Genomic DNA, 14,742 nt, shown 5'->3' on the forward strand with positions numbered 1-14,742 from the left:
GAAGATGAAAGAGTTTTGGAGATGGTGGTGATGATGGCAAAACATTGTGAATATAATGCCATAGAACCACACACTTGGCCAGGCGCAGTGGCTCATGCCTGTAATCCCAGCACTTTGGGAGGCCAAGGTGGGCAGATCACAAGGTCAAGAGATTGAGACTATCCTGGCCAACATGGTGAAACCCCATCTCCACTAAAAATACAAAAATTAGTTGGGCGTGGTGGCGCATGCCTGTAATCCCAGCTACTCGGGTGGCTGAGGCAGGAGAATCACTTGAACCCGGGAGGAGGAGGTTGCAGTGAGCCGAGATCGCGCCACTGCGCTCCAGCCTGGTGACAGAGTGAGACTCTGTCTCAAAAAAAAAAAAAAAAAAAAATAGCTATACACTTAAAAATGTTTAAAATGGGCTGGGCGTGGTGTCTCACGTCTATAATACCAACTCGCTGGGAAGCTGAGCTAGGTGGATGGCTTGAGCCCAGGAGTTTGAGACCAGCCTGGGCAACATGGCGAAACCCCATGCCTACTTTAAATATACAAAAAATTAGCCTGGCATGGTGGCGCGCATGCCTGTAGTCCCAAATACTTTCGAGGCTGAGGTGGGAGGAGTGTTTGAGCCCAGGAAGTCAAGGCTGCAGTGAGTCGTGATTGCACCACTGCGCTCCAGGCTGGGTGATGGGAGTGAAACCCTGTGTCCAAAAAAAAAAAAGTAAAGTGATAAATTTAATGTATATTTTACACAAAAAAAATTCTTTTTAAGACAGCAGGTGTAAGAATACCAGCATAAGGCTGGGCACGGTGACTCATGCCTGTAATCCCAGCACTTTGGGAGGCTGAGGTGGGAGGTTCACTTGAGTCCAAGAGTTGGAGACCAGCTTGGCCAACATGGTGAAACCCCTTCTCTACTGAAAATACAAAAATTAGCCAGGCATGGTGGTGGCTGCCTGTGATCCCAGCTACTCGGGAGTCTGAGGCAGGAGAATCGCTTGAACCTGGGAGGCAGAATTTGCAATGAGCTGAGATTGCACCATTGCACTCCAGCCTGGGTGACAGAGTGACACTCTGTTTGAAACAAACAAAAAAAGTTAAAAAAAAAAAAAAAAAAAAGAATACCAGCATAAGCTCATAGGGATCTTGGGATCAGCTGAGGTCAGAATAGCAATTTCTTTTGTTTCGTGTGTGTGTGTGTGTGTGTGTGTTTTAGATGGAGTCTTGATCTGTTGCCCAGGCTGGAGTGCAGTGCAGTGGTGCAATCTCAGCTCACTGCAGCCTCTACCTCCTGAGTTCAAGCGATTCTCCTGTCAGCCTCCTGAGTAGCTGGGATTACAGGCATGCACTACCGTTCCCAGCTAATTTTTGTATTTTTAGGGACGGGATTTCACCATGTTAGCCAGGCTGGTCTTGAACTCCTGACCTCAAGTGATTTGCCCACCTTGGACTCCCAAAGTGCTGGGATTACAGGTGTGAGCCACCATGCCCGGCCCAGAGTAGCAATTTCAAAGTACTCCCAGGTACAAGCTGGCCCGTCTCGCCAAGCCTCAGTCTCCTCTTGACAATGAGACTCCTGATAATAAAAGCCATCACTTGGCTGGGGCACTGATGAGGATTTATTAAGTCCTAAATGTGAACTAGTGTCATCATCATTGCCACCTCTCTGGGCATGGAGGAAAGGACTCCCACTCGGCTCTCTATTTTCTCTGTGCAACCTCAGGCATGCGTACAGCCTCTCTGAACCTTGGTTCCTCCTCTGAAACTTATGAACTGCACAGTGTTGGGTGGGCGCTCTGGATTAGGATAGGCTGACCAGAGCGTATGGGAGTGAAGCCTGCCCTTGGCGTGCTGGTGATGATGGGGGACACTCCTGTGCCTCCCAGGAGCAGTCGAACTGTCCCGGCGCCACCCCATCGCATCCTGGCTGTGCGCCATGCTGCATTGCTTCGGGAGCTACATCCTGGCTGATCTGCTCCTTGGGGAGCCACTGATCGATTACTTCAGCAACAACTCCAGCATCCTGCTGGCCTCAGCTGTCTGGTAAGCCATGCTGGGCATGGGAGAGCAGAGCCGGGTGGGGGAAAGAACAACCTGGGCACCAGGGAGGAGAGAGGTTGGAGGAATTAGAATGCATCAGCAACAGCCCTCATGATGGCCCTGAATATGCTGCCCTCCATGCCCATCTCTGGTCTAGGCACAGCACATTGGGGAGGGGGGTCTGACATAACCACAGCTCCCTACCCCCATCCTTCACAGTCTGCCCATCCCCTGGCACTCACCATTCTCTTCCCAAAAGGTACTTGATTTTCTTCTGCCCCATGGACCTCTTCTACAAGTGTGTCTGCTTCCTGCCTGTGAAACTCATCTTCGTGGCCATGAAGGAGGTGGTGCGAGTCCGCAAGATTGCGGTGGGCATCCATCACGCCCATCACCACTACCACCACGGGTGGTTCGTCATGATTGCAACTGGGTGGGTCAAAGGTAAATAGGATGATGACAATGAAAAATCATCCCAGTGGAGAACTTTTGGTCCAGTGGTACTACCAGGCACCCCAGCTGGGAAAGCCATTGCTCCAGGCACAGGGGCACAAAGACTGCAGTAGGTGTTCAAACCTCCCTACAGGTATCAGCCGATACCTTTAGGGTAAATGGGAAGATTCTTCTAGAAATGTTACTGTCAGGGGTACCTAAGACAGTGATGATGACGACAAAAGCCAGCATTGCCAGAGCAGGGTTTCTCACTTGCAGCACTGCTGACATGTGGGGCTGGATCATTCTTTGTGGTGGCGGCTGCCTTGTGCACTATAGGATGTTGAACAGCACCCCTGGCCTCCACCCACGAGATGCCAGTAGCACACTTGTCCCCAGCTGTGACAAAGAAATTGTCTCCAGACATTGCTAAATGCCTCCTAGAGGGCAAAATTGCTGCGGGTGAGAACCCCTTCTTCTCTAGAGCTCTAGCTATAGGAGTTCTTAACTTTTGTGGACCATGGCCCTTTTGCCAGTGAACCCTACAGACCCTTTCGTGTGCAGAAAATAGAGCTAGACATGGTGGCTCATGCCTGTAGTTCTAGCTACTCAGGAGGCTGAGGTGGGAGGATCACTTCAGCCTAAGAGTTCAACATTACAGTGAGCTATGATTGTGCCACTGCACTCCAGCTGGGCAACAGAGCAAGAGTCTGTCTCTAAAAAATTAAAATTAAAAAATAAAGTAATAATGAAAATGTTATTAGAAATAAAGAACGTTTTATAATGATAAAAGGGTCAATCCACCAGGAAGATATAACAACTATAAACATATATGCACCTAGAAACAGAGCACCAAAATACATAAAGCAAAAATGGACAGAAGTTAGAGGAGAAAGAGATAATTCAACATTAAAAGTTGGAGAAGTGGGCCAAGGAGTAACAGGAAAACAGGGAAAGAAGGCCTGAGCAAGTGCCAAAAACCATTGGGCACTTTATCCTCACTTCCTGCCCACCAGATATGGGTACCCACAAAGTGCCAAGACCTAGAATCACCCTCCATTGAGCCATGGTGTCCTCAGTTATTCCTTGCTATGGGGAGCCAACCTGTGCATTATACAATGGTGAGCCACCTCCCTGGCCTCGACTCACTAAATACCAGTAGCGCTCCCTCCCCAGCTGTGACAACTCAAAGTGTTTCTCAACATTGCCAGATGCTTCCTTGGGGGCAAAATGGCCCCAGATGCGATTCCCTGGTCCAGTAGTACATCTCAGGCACCCAGTTGGTGCAGCAGTTCCTGGAGTGGATGTCCAAGTCTATTTAACCAATACATTTAGGGTAAATGGGAAGATTCTTCCAGAAATTTAATCATTCTATCTCCATTTCAGTCTTCTTATTGTCTCTCCAGGAAGCTTTTAGTACTGAGCAGATTCCCCAGGGGTATAGCATCTCCTCCAGAGGATGGGTGGCTTGAGAAAGATTGAGAACTTGGAGCCTTGAGGAGGAGAGAGACTGCAGGTGGGGGCTGCCTTGGAAGCCTCATACACAGCTTGGGGTCCTGGATTAGGGGCATCAGGACAGACAACCCCAGGTTGAAGACCTGCCTTGCAGGTGGGGACATGACTGATTCCTTTAGGTGGCTTTTGCTCTGAATTTGCCATATGATCCTCAGCAAGGCTCTGTCCTCTCTGAGCCTCAGTTTCCCCACCTGCAGCTGATGATCATACACCCCCAGGCTCAGTGTCCTTCTAGAGAAGATTCTGGGAGTGGAGAGACTGCTTCCTTGGAAATTCAAACAAGAGGAAAGGAGACCTGGGGGTGGTGGGCTTGTTCAGAAGCACCCTGTCCTGTAGGTTCTGGTGTCGCCCTCATGTCCAACTTTGAGCAGCTGCTCCGAGGGGTCTGGAAGCCAGAGACCAACGAGATCCTGCACATGTCTTTGTGAGTATCCCACTCCACCTCTCCCTCCATGCCTCCTGTATGTCCGGGTGCCTGACCCTGAGTTGGATGCTGCTGATAACTTAGAGAGGCCTCAACCCTTGACTCTGCCTTTCAGGAGCTTTCAGAGGCTATGACTGGGGAAGCTCAAAGCAGAGCCATAGCTCTGCTCAGTGTGGAGGTTGGGGAGGGCAGAGCTGCAGGAAGGAGGCAATACCTGATTGGGGTTTTGAAGGGTGAGCAGGAGTTCACTGGCCAAGAAGGAGCCTCCCAACAGAGGCCAGCATCTCTGCCAACTGTGAAATCACAGAAAAGCAGCAGTGCTGCTGGGTGTGCGGGGTCAGGGTACAGGGTATGCATGGGATATGGAGTGTGCATTGGGAGTGTATCTGGAGCTAAGTGGACAAGGCCAGGTGACAGCATCCAAGACCCAATGCAGGATCCCACACTGCATTTAGCTTAATGGTTTTTTTTTTATTATTTTTTGAGACAGAGTCTTGCTCTGTCGCCCAGGCTTGAGTATGCTGGCATGATCTCGGCTCACTGCAACCTCCACCTCCCAGGTTCAAGAGATTCTCGTGCCTCAGCCTCCCGAGTACCTGGGATTACAGGCATGTGCCACCATGCCCGGCTAATTTTTGTATTTTGAGTAGAGATGGGGTTTCACCATGTTGGTCAGGCTGGTCTGGAACTCCTGACCTCAAGTGATCTGCCGACCTCAGCCTCCCAAAATACCGGGATTACAGGCATGAGCCACCCTGCCCTGGACAGTTTAGTGCATTTTTAAAAGACCTTGTTGGGGGCTGGGTGTGGTGGCTCACACCTGTAATCTCTGCACTTTGGGAGGCCAAGCCTGGAGGTTTGCTTGAGTCCAGGAGTTCAAGACAAGACTGGGCAACATAGTGAGACCTATTCTATATTAAAAAAAAAAAGTTAAATTAGCTAGGCATGGTGGGATGCACTTGTGGTCCAGCTACTCAGGAGGCTGAGGCAAGAGGATTACTTGAGCCCAGGAATTCGAGGCTTCAGTAAGCTAGGATCATGCCACTGTACTCCAGCTTGGGTGGCAGAGCAAGACCTTGTCTCAAAAAAAAAAAAAAAAAAAAAAAAAAGGGGATCATGCATTTAAATCACCTGGCCCTGGAACCTGGTGAGTGCTTTGGAAATATTAGGTAGAATTATCATCATTAGGCTGGGCACAGTGGCTCACGCCTGTAATCCCAGCACTTTGGGAGGCTGAGGTGGGCAGATCACCTGAGGTCGGCAGTTTGAGACCAACCTGACCAACATAGAGAAACCCCATTTCTACTAAAAATACAAAATTAGCTGGGTGTGGTGGTGCATGCCTGTAGTCCCAGCTACATGGGAGGCTGAGGCAGGAGAACCACTTGAACCCGGGAGGCAGAGGTTGCTGTGATCCGAGATCGTGCCACTGCACTTCAGCCTGGGCAATAGAGCAAGACTCTGTCTCAAAGAAAGAAACAGAGAGAGAGAGAGAGAGGAAGGAAGGATTATTAAATACATGCAGTGAAGCTGGGCATGGTGGCTCACCCCTGTAATCCCAGCTATTCAGGAAGCTGAGGTAGGGGGGTTGCTTGAAACCAGGAATTCAAGACCAGCCTGGGCAACATTACAACATCCCATCTCTAAAAAAAAAAAAAGAAAAAAAAAATTAGCCAGGTGTGGTGGTGCGTGCCTGTAGTCCCAGCTACTCAGGACGCTGAGGCAGGAAGATCGCTTGGTCTCAGAAGGTTGAAGCTGGAGTGAGCTGTGATCACACAATTGTACTCCAGCCTGGGCAACAGAGCGAGACCTTGTCTCAAAAAAAAAAAGCAATGAGAGACAGACATCAGGAATAGAAGTCACAGGTCTTTTGCAACAAATAAAAATATCTTAAACCTATTTTGCAAGGAAAAAAATAAAAGTTAAGGAAAACTCTGCAGTTGTAATCACATTTTCTGGGGGAATGAGCTGATGGGGGATCCCCAAGATCATCCTGATGTTCCATGATTTGCTAGAAGGACTCAGAGAACTTAGCAAAGCCATTATATTCAGGGTTATGATTTATTACAGTGACAAGATGTAGAATGAAATCAGCAGAGGCAGCTCACGCCTGTAATCCCAGCACTGTGGGAGGCTGAGATAGGAGGATTGCTCAAGACCAGGAGTTCAAGACCAGCCTATGCAATAGAACAAGACTCCATCTCTACAAAAAAAAAAAAAACAAAAAAACTTAAAAATTAAGCAGGCACAGTGGCACATAACTCTAGCCCTAGCTACTTGGGGGACTGAGGTGGGAGAATCACTTGAGCCTCAGAGTTTGAAGTTACAGTGAGCCATGATCAGACCACTGCACTCCAGCCTGGGTGATAGAGAGAGACCCTGTCTCTATAAATAAATAAATAAATAAATAAATAAATAAATAAATAAAACGAAATCAGCAGGGGTTGGCTGGGCATGGTAGCTCACGCCTGTAATCCCAGCACTTTGGGAGGCTGAGGCGGGTGGATTATTTGAGGTCAGGAGTTCAAAACCAGCCCGGCCAACATGGCGAAACCCCATCTCTAGTAAAAATACAAAAATCAGCTGGCATGGTGGCGGGCACCTGTAATCCCAGCTACTCGGGAGGCTGAGGCAGGAAAATCACGTGAACCCAGGAGGTGGAGGTTGCAGGGAGCTGAGATCATGCCACTGCATTCCAGCCTGGGTGACAGAGTGAGACTCTGACTCATACACAAACAAGAAATCAGCAGGGGCAAAATGTGCATGAGGCAGAGTACAGGAGAGAAAAGGTGAAAATATCCAGTTTTCCTCTCCCAGTGGAATCACGTGGACAGGGCTTCATTCTCCCAGCAGCAATGTGTGACAACATGCATGGTGTACTGCCAACCAGGGAAGCTCTTCTGAGCCTGGGTATCCGGGGTTTTTATTGCGGCTCAGAACTAGCTAACCACCTGTGTGGCTGACCTCAGTCTTCAGCCCCTCTAGAGGTCCACCTGATGCTGCATGGCCCAAGACCCCCACCATAAATTACGTTGTTACTAACTGGTGTGGCCCAAGGCCGTCCTCAGGCAAACAAAGACAGTCTTATCAAGGCAGGACACTCCAAGGGCTTAGAGGGCATATTCCAGGAGCTGGACAAAGGCCAGACCTTTCCTTGGACCAGATTAACCCATCATGCATAGGATGACACCATCTCAACCTCCCACCTTACAATCAGGAGAAGCTGTGGCTGGGCGCAGTGGCTCATGCCTATAATCCCAGCACTTTGGGAGGCCGAGCAGATCAGTTGAGGCCAGGAGTTCGAGACCAACCTGGCCAACATGGTGAAACCCTGTCTCTCCTAAAAATACAAAAATTAGCCAGGCATGGTGGCATATGCCTGTAATCCCAGCTACTTGGGAGGCTGAGGTGGTAGAAACACTTGAAACAAGGAGGTGGAGGTTGCAGTGAGCTGAGGTTGTGCCACTGCACTCCATCCTGGGCAACAGAGCGAGACTCCATCTCAAAAGGAAAAGAAAAGAGAGAAGCTGGGATGGGAGCTGGTGCCAGGGCAGGGGGGTGTCTGGGCCACAGTTACGAAGACTTGAGCCATGCAGGCACCTCCCGGTAATGACAGCTGCTCCCTCCAGCCCCACCAAGGCCAGCCTGTATGGAGCCATCCTCTTCACCCTCCAGCAGACCCGCTGGCTCCCAGTGTCCAAAGCCAGCCTCATCTTCATCTTCACCATGTTCATGGTGTCCTGTAAGGTAAGCCTTTCTCTTCTTGCAGCGTTCTTGCCTTGACTAATGCCACCCTGCCACCTCCAGGCTGGGAGTGGGAAAATTGGACACTCCCAGCCTTATGTGGCTGGGACAGGCAGCCCAGAGAGGGGAGATGCTTGCCAGTAGGTCACTGGGAAGAGAGTTTAAAAGGCAGTGTCCAGCAGCCAGGACACAGGTGAGAGGAACAGGCCTTCTGTGTAAAGGACCCAGCCTGAGCCAAGGTCAAGGTGGGCCCACTCTCTTGGTTACAGAGACCAGAGGGACAAGAAGCTGAAATGGCAGCATCAGGTAGCCAGGAACTCAGTTGGACCAGGAATAGTTCTAGTCTGACAGTCGTGCCTTGAGTTGACATCACCCCACCCAGGAGGGGTCTTCAGGGGCTGGGCTCTCTCCCTCTGCATGAAGATCTTAGCTCAGGGCTGTGTCTTCCCTGGGCGAGGACTCCAGGGCTGTCAAAAGGGAGTGAGCATGTCTTCCTGCATTAGGGGAGAAGGGAGAGGCAAGCAGATGGCTGGGATCCTGTCCTGCTATGTTTGTAGCTCTGCCCCAGGCCAAATGTCTTAGTCCATTCAGGCTGCTGTATAACAGAATGCAGTGCCATAGAGTGAGTGGCTTAGAAACAACAGAAATCTATTCCTGGGCAGGCGGGTCGGCTCATGCCAACACTTCAGGAGGCCAAGGCAGGCAGATCACTTGAGGCCAGGAGTTCAAGACCAGCCTGGGCAACATGGCGAAACCCCATCTCTCCTAAAAATACAAAAATTAGCCAGGCGTGGGGTCGCATGCCTGTAATCCCAGCTACTTGGGAGGCTGAGGCAGAAGAATCGCTTGAACCCGGGAGGTGGAGGTTGCAGTGAGCTAAGATCGCACCACCGCACTCCAGCCTGGGCAACAAATTGAGACTCTGTCTCAAAAACAAACAAACAGGCAAACAAAATACAAATACAAAAATTAACCAGGCATGGTGGCACATGCCTGTAATCCCAGCTACTTGGATGGCTGAGGCATGAGAATTGCTTGAACCCAGGAGGTGGAGGCTGCAGTGACCTGAGATCATGCCATTGCACTCCAGTTTGGGCAACAGAGTGAGACCCTGTCTCCAAAAAGAGGAAAAGGAAGAAATGTATTTCTTACAGTTCTGGAGGCTGGGAAGTCCAAGATCAGGATACTAGCCTGGTCGGGTTCTGGTGAGGGCCCTCTTTACTGGTTGCAGATAGGCAGCATCTCACTGTGTCCTCGCATGGTGGAAGGGACTGGTTAGCTCTCCTGGGCCTCTTTATAAGGGCACTAATGTCTTTCCTGAGGGCTCCACCCTTATGATCTAACTACCCCTCCAAAGGCCTCACCTCCTAATACCATCACCTTGGTGATAGGTTTCAACATATGAATTTGGGAGGACACAGACCTTCAGACCTGCACTTAGCACAGCTTTTCTCTGAGCCCAGGTGTCGTGGGGAATTCTGGGGGATGGGTGACCAGCAGTCCCAGCGTGCTTGGAACTTTCCAGGGGTCAACACTCGAAATCTGGCATCCTGGGAAACCTGAGATGGTTGCCCATCGTCCTGGGGGTGCATGCAGCCAGAGGGCTGGGTCTGGGCTACCTCCAACCTTGACTTTGATGACATTCTCTCCCCTCTTCTCCCCACCCTGCCCTCCCCTCCTTTGCTTTCTACCTTGGTCTCCCTCTGTCTCTCTTGCTGTCCCCCTGGCCACCCCACCTCAGGTGTTTCTGACAGCCACCCACTCACACAGCTCCCCCTTTGATGCCCTGGAGGGCTACATCTGCCCCGTGCTGTTTGGTTCGGCCTGCGGGGGTGACCATCACCACGACAACCATGGTGGGTCCCACAGTGGTGGTGGGCCAGGAGCTCAGCATTCGGCCATGCCCGCCAAGTCCAAGGAGGAGTTGAGCGAGGGCTCCAGGAAGAAGAAGGCCAAGAAGGCGGATTAGGGGGTGGCCCAAGGGGCACTGGGGAGAGGACCCGGACCCAGGACCCTCTGAGCTGGGAGGCTTCCTGCGCTCAGATCTATCCTTTCCTGGCCTTGACTTCCCCATCTGCAAATCAGGGTCATTGGCTCACCCTCCAGGGCTGACGTGGGGGTTGAGATATGGGGATGAGGATGAAGAACTTTTATAGAAATCGGGGTTCCCTCTTTCTCTCTGCCAGGACCCCATAGAGTCACAGCTTTTGGAGGGGTTCACAGAATCCTGGCAGCAGCTCCAGTCAAGAATGTCACTGGTTGGCACTGATATTCTTAGTTCTATTTTTCCTTCTTTAAAATTGCATCTTGACCAGACACAGTGGCTCATGCCTATAATCCTAGCACTTTGGGAGGCCGAGGCGGGCAGATCACCTGAGGTCAGGAGTTCAAGACCAGCCTGGCCAACATGGTGAAACCCCATCTCTACTAAAAATACAAAAATTAGCCAGACACGGTGGTGCACGCCTTTAATCCCAGCTACTCGGGAGGCTGAGGCAGGAGAATCACATGAATCCGGGAGGTGGAGGTTGCAGTGAGCTGAGATCTTCCCACTGCACTCCAGCCTGGCCAATAGAGCAAGACCCTGTCTCAAAAAAAAAAAATTGCATATTGACTCCTGAAGAACTTCAAGCCATGTTGAGATCCATTCATTTGATGGACATTTTCTAAGTACCTGTGAGCCAGGTGCTGCCATTTCAAAGTCTCTTCTTACCACGCTCCTCAGTGGCTAGACATTTTCACGTGGCCAGAAAGTCCCGACTCTTGCTGGGCGTCCCTGGACAAGTTGCCTTCCTCCTCTGAGCTTGGCGCTCCCCATCTGTATAGTGGAGACCCTTGGCCCCCCTCTGTACGGAAGGGCCGATGCGAAGCTGCAGTTGAAAAAGGCTCACATGCTCCTAGCCTCGTGCAGTCAGGAGGGGAGACCAGGACAGTTGGAATTATGATTGCAAATGGCTTTGCATTTTAGATCATTCGTGTGTGTGGATCAGAGAAACGCACAAGTTCCCTGGCACAAAGGAAGCCCTCAGTAGACACGTCTAGGGCAGGCTTGAGAGATCAGATGGCGTGAAAGGCTTGTGATCTGTTCGTCTCAGTCTCCCCCTAAACCAAAGAAATGGAGCCAGCTGGTTGGGGTTCCACGATCCAGCTCTATCAAGGGGCTCTGAGTGTGCACAGTTGGGACCTGGATGTATCAGGTCTCCCTCAGGCTGGAGTCCATTGTCACTCATTCAGCCATTGAACAAACATACAGATGCTTACCTGCTCTGTGGTCAGCCTTGTGCTGCTGCTGGGCGGGCCAGGAACCTGCTTCAGTGTGAGCAAGGTGGATGATATTATAGCTGAAGGGTCCCTCCTGGTCACCCTCATCTCAGCCTAGGTCACCAGGATGTCTGAGAGGGGTGGGTGCATGGGACGGGCGTGGCCAGTCTCAGGTGAGGTTTGGGCCCAGACCTCGTTGGAGTCCCAGATGTTGCCAGGCTGTTGGAAAATTGCCTTGTTCCTGTGATGCCTGGGAGTTAGGTGGGTCCTGGGGAGGTTTCATCCTCTTGCTTGTCCACCGCAGCTCAGCGTGGAGGGGCAGCCAATAAATCATTGTGAATGAACCCTCATGGCTTGTCTGATTTATGCCTGGGATTTTGTTTTTTGTTTTTGTTTTTGTTTGAGACCGAGTCTCACTCTGTTGCCCAGGCTGGAGTGCAGTGGCCCGATCTCGGCTCCCTGCAACCTCCGCCTCCCGGGTTCAAGCAATTCTCCTGCCTCAGCCTCCCGAGTAGCTGGGATAATAGGTGCCCGCCATCACACCCGGCTAATTTTTGTATTTTTAGTAAAAGTGGGGTTTCACCATGTTGCCATGCTGGTCTTGAACTCCTGACCTCAAATGATCCACCCACCTCGGCCTCCCAAAGTGCTGGGATTACAGGTGTGAGCCACTGAGCCCAGCCACATGCCTGGGATTTTGGCCTCAAGATGTGGGGATGGCTGGGCATGGTGGCTCATCCCTGTAATCTCAGCACTTTGGAGGGCTGAAGCGGGCAGATCACCTGAGGTCAGGAGTTCAAGACCAGCCTGGCCAACATGGTGAAACCCTGCCTCTACTAAAACTACAAAAATTAGTCAGGTGTGGTGGCAGGTGCCTGTAATCCCAGCTACTCGGGAGGATGAAGCAGGAGAATCGCTTGAACCTGGGAGGTGGAGGTTGCGGTGAGCTGAGGTGGAGACATTGCACTCCAGCCTGGACAACAAGAGCAAAACTCATTCTTTAAAAAAAAAAAAAAAAAAGGCTGGGCATGGTGGCTCACACCTGTAATCCCAGCACTTTGGGAGGCCAAGGCAGGTGGATCACGAGGTCGGTGGATCACGAGTTCAGTAGATCAAGACCATCCTGGCTAACATGGTGAAACCCAGTCTCTACTAAAAATACAAAAAATCAGCCGGATGTGGTGGCGGGCGCCTGTAGTCCCAGCTACTCGGGAGGCTGAGGCAGGAGAATGGCGTGAACCTGGGAGGCGGAGCTTGCAGTGAGCGGAGATCGCACCACAGCACTCCAGCCTGGGAGACAGAGCGAGACTCCATCTCAAAAAAAAAAAAAATGTATACTGTACACATCCATTATATGAAATCCTAGAAAAAGCAAACTAATGTATAATTACAGAAAGCTGATCAGTGGGTGCTTGGGGAAAGGCAGGTAGGGTGGGGTGGGCAGGAGGGATTTTGAAGGGGCAAGGGGACATGAGTGATGAGTCTGTTAACTTCTTTGATTGTGCTAGTTTCTCGGGTCTATACACATGTCAGAACCTATTACATTGTACATTGCAAATACACACAGTACCTCATTTGTCAGTGATGCCTCAGTAAAGCTGTAAAAAAGAACCCTTCAATTATAAGGGAAAAAAGTGCGAGCTTGGTGGCTCACGCCTGTAATCCCAGCACTTTGGGAGGCTGAGGCAGGAGGATCACTGGAGCCCAGGAGTTGGTGATCAGCCTGCACAATATAGTGAGACTCTGTCTCTACAAAAAAAAAATTTAAAAATTAGCCGGGTGTGGTGACTCGTGCCTGTAGGCCCAGGCACTCTGGAGGTTGAGTGGGGAAAATCACTTCAGCCCAGGAGGTTGAGGCTGCAGTGAGCTAAGATTGGGCCACTGCACTTCAGCCTGGGTGGAACAGTGAGACCCTGTCTCAAATAAATAAATAAAATAAGAATAAAGTAGAAAAAAACTCCACACCAAATTGGGCAAAAGAAGCTGGGCATGGTGACTCACACCTGTAGTCCTAGCTACTCTGGAGACCAAGGCAGGAGGATCACTTGAGCCCGTTAGGTGGTGTCCAACCTGGGCAACATAGCAAGACACTGTCTCAAAAAAAAACTGGGCAAAAGATTTGAATAGACACCACCAAAGAAATTATATGGTTGGCAGATATCATATAAATTGCACATTAAAACCACAAGCATATGCCACTGCATACCTGTTATGAATTGAATTGGGTTCCTCTCAAATTCATTTGTTGAAGTCTTAACCCCTAAGGTATTAGGGGGTGGGACCCTTGGGAGGTGATTAGGTCATGAGGGTGGGGCTCTCATAATGGGATTAGTGCCCTTACAGAAGAGGCCCCAAAGAAACACTTTGCTCTTCGTACCATGTGAGGACACAGAGAGAAGACACGTATGAACCAGGAAGCCGGCCCTTACCACACAGTGAATCTGCCAGTATCTTGATCATGAACTTCCCAGCCTCCAGAACTGTGAGAAATAAATTTCCGTTGTTTATAAGCCACCATTTTCTAGTATTTTCTTGTAGCACCCTAAATGGACTAAGACAGGAGATAAGGCCTTTTTTTTTTTTTTCTTTTGGAGATGGAGTTTCCCTCTTGTTGCCCAGGCTGGAGTGCAGTGGCGCCATCTCAGCTCACTGCAATCCCTGCCTCCCAGGTTCAATCGATTCTCCTGCCTCAGCCTCTGGGATTACAGGCATGTGCCACCACGCCCAGCTAATTTTTTGTATTTTTAGTAGAGACGGGGTTTCACCGTGTTGGCCAGGCTGGTCTGGAACTCCTGACCTCAGGTAATCCACCTGCCTCGGCCTCCCAAAGTGCTGGGATTACAGGGGTGAGCCACCGCACCCAGCCTAATTTTTTTGTAGAGATGGGATCTCCCTATGTTACCCAGGCTGGTCTCCAACTTCTGGCTCAAGTGATCCTCTTGCCTTGGCCTCCCAAAGTGCTGGGATTACAAGCATGAGCCACTGCTCCCCGCCACCTTTTAGAATGGATAAAATAAAAATAACCGACAATATCCAGTGTAGGTAAGGATTTGGGGGCAGCTGGAACTCACACACTGCTGGTGGGAGACAATTGGACAGTTTCTTTTAAGGTTTTTTATGTTTTTAAAATTTTTAATTTTTTACATTTTTTTTGAGACAGGGTATTGCTCTGTTGCCCAAGCTGGAATGCAGTGGCTCAATCTTGGCTCACTGTAACCTCCGCCTCCTGGGTTCAAGCGATCCTTCCACATCAGCCCCCTGAGTAGCTGGGACTACAGGTGCATGCCACCATGGCTGGCAAAGTTTTGTATTTTTTGTAGAGTCGGAGTCGTGCTCTGTTG

The 14,742-nt window shown here is 50.4% G+C and overlaps 1 protein-coding gene across 1 annotated transcript in view; it reads left to right on the plus strand.

The window, feature by feature from the left end:
- TMEM38A (transmembrane protein 38A) overlaps positions 1-11,745 on the plus strand; it is a 28,785-nt gene extending 17,040 nt beyond the window's left edge. The window contains exons 2-6 of the mRNA XM_512473.9: positions 1,872-2,028; positions 2,285-2,469; positions 4,309-4,396; positions 8,026-8,143; positions 9,882-11,745. Of these exons, the coding sequence (XP_512473.2) occupies positions 1,872-2,028; positions 2,285-2,469; positions 4,309-4,396; positions 8,026-8,143; positions 9,882-10,109 (776 nt within the window). The 3' untranslated portion in view covers positions 10,110-11,745. The remainder of the gene's footprint in view (positions 1-1,871; positions 2,029-2,284; positions 2,470-4,308; positions 4,397-8,025; positions 8,144-9,881) is intronic.
- The last annotated feature ends 2,997 nt before the right edge of the window (positions 11,746-14,742 follow it).

The sequence above is a fragment of the Pan troglodytes genome, chromosome 20, assembly GCF_028858775.2.
Source record: "Pan troglodytes isolate AG18354 chromosome 20, NHGRI_mPanTro3-v2.0_pri, whole genome shotgun sequence".
Taxonomy (NCBI): domain Eukaryota; kingdom Metazoa; phylum Chordata; class Mammalia; order Primates; family Hominidae; genus Pan; species Pan troglodytes.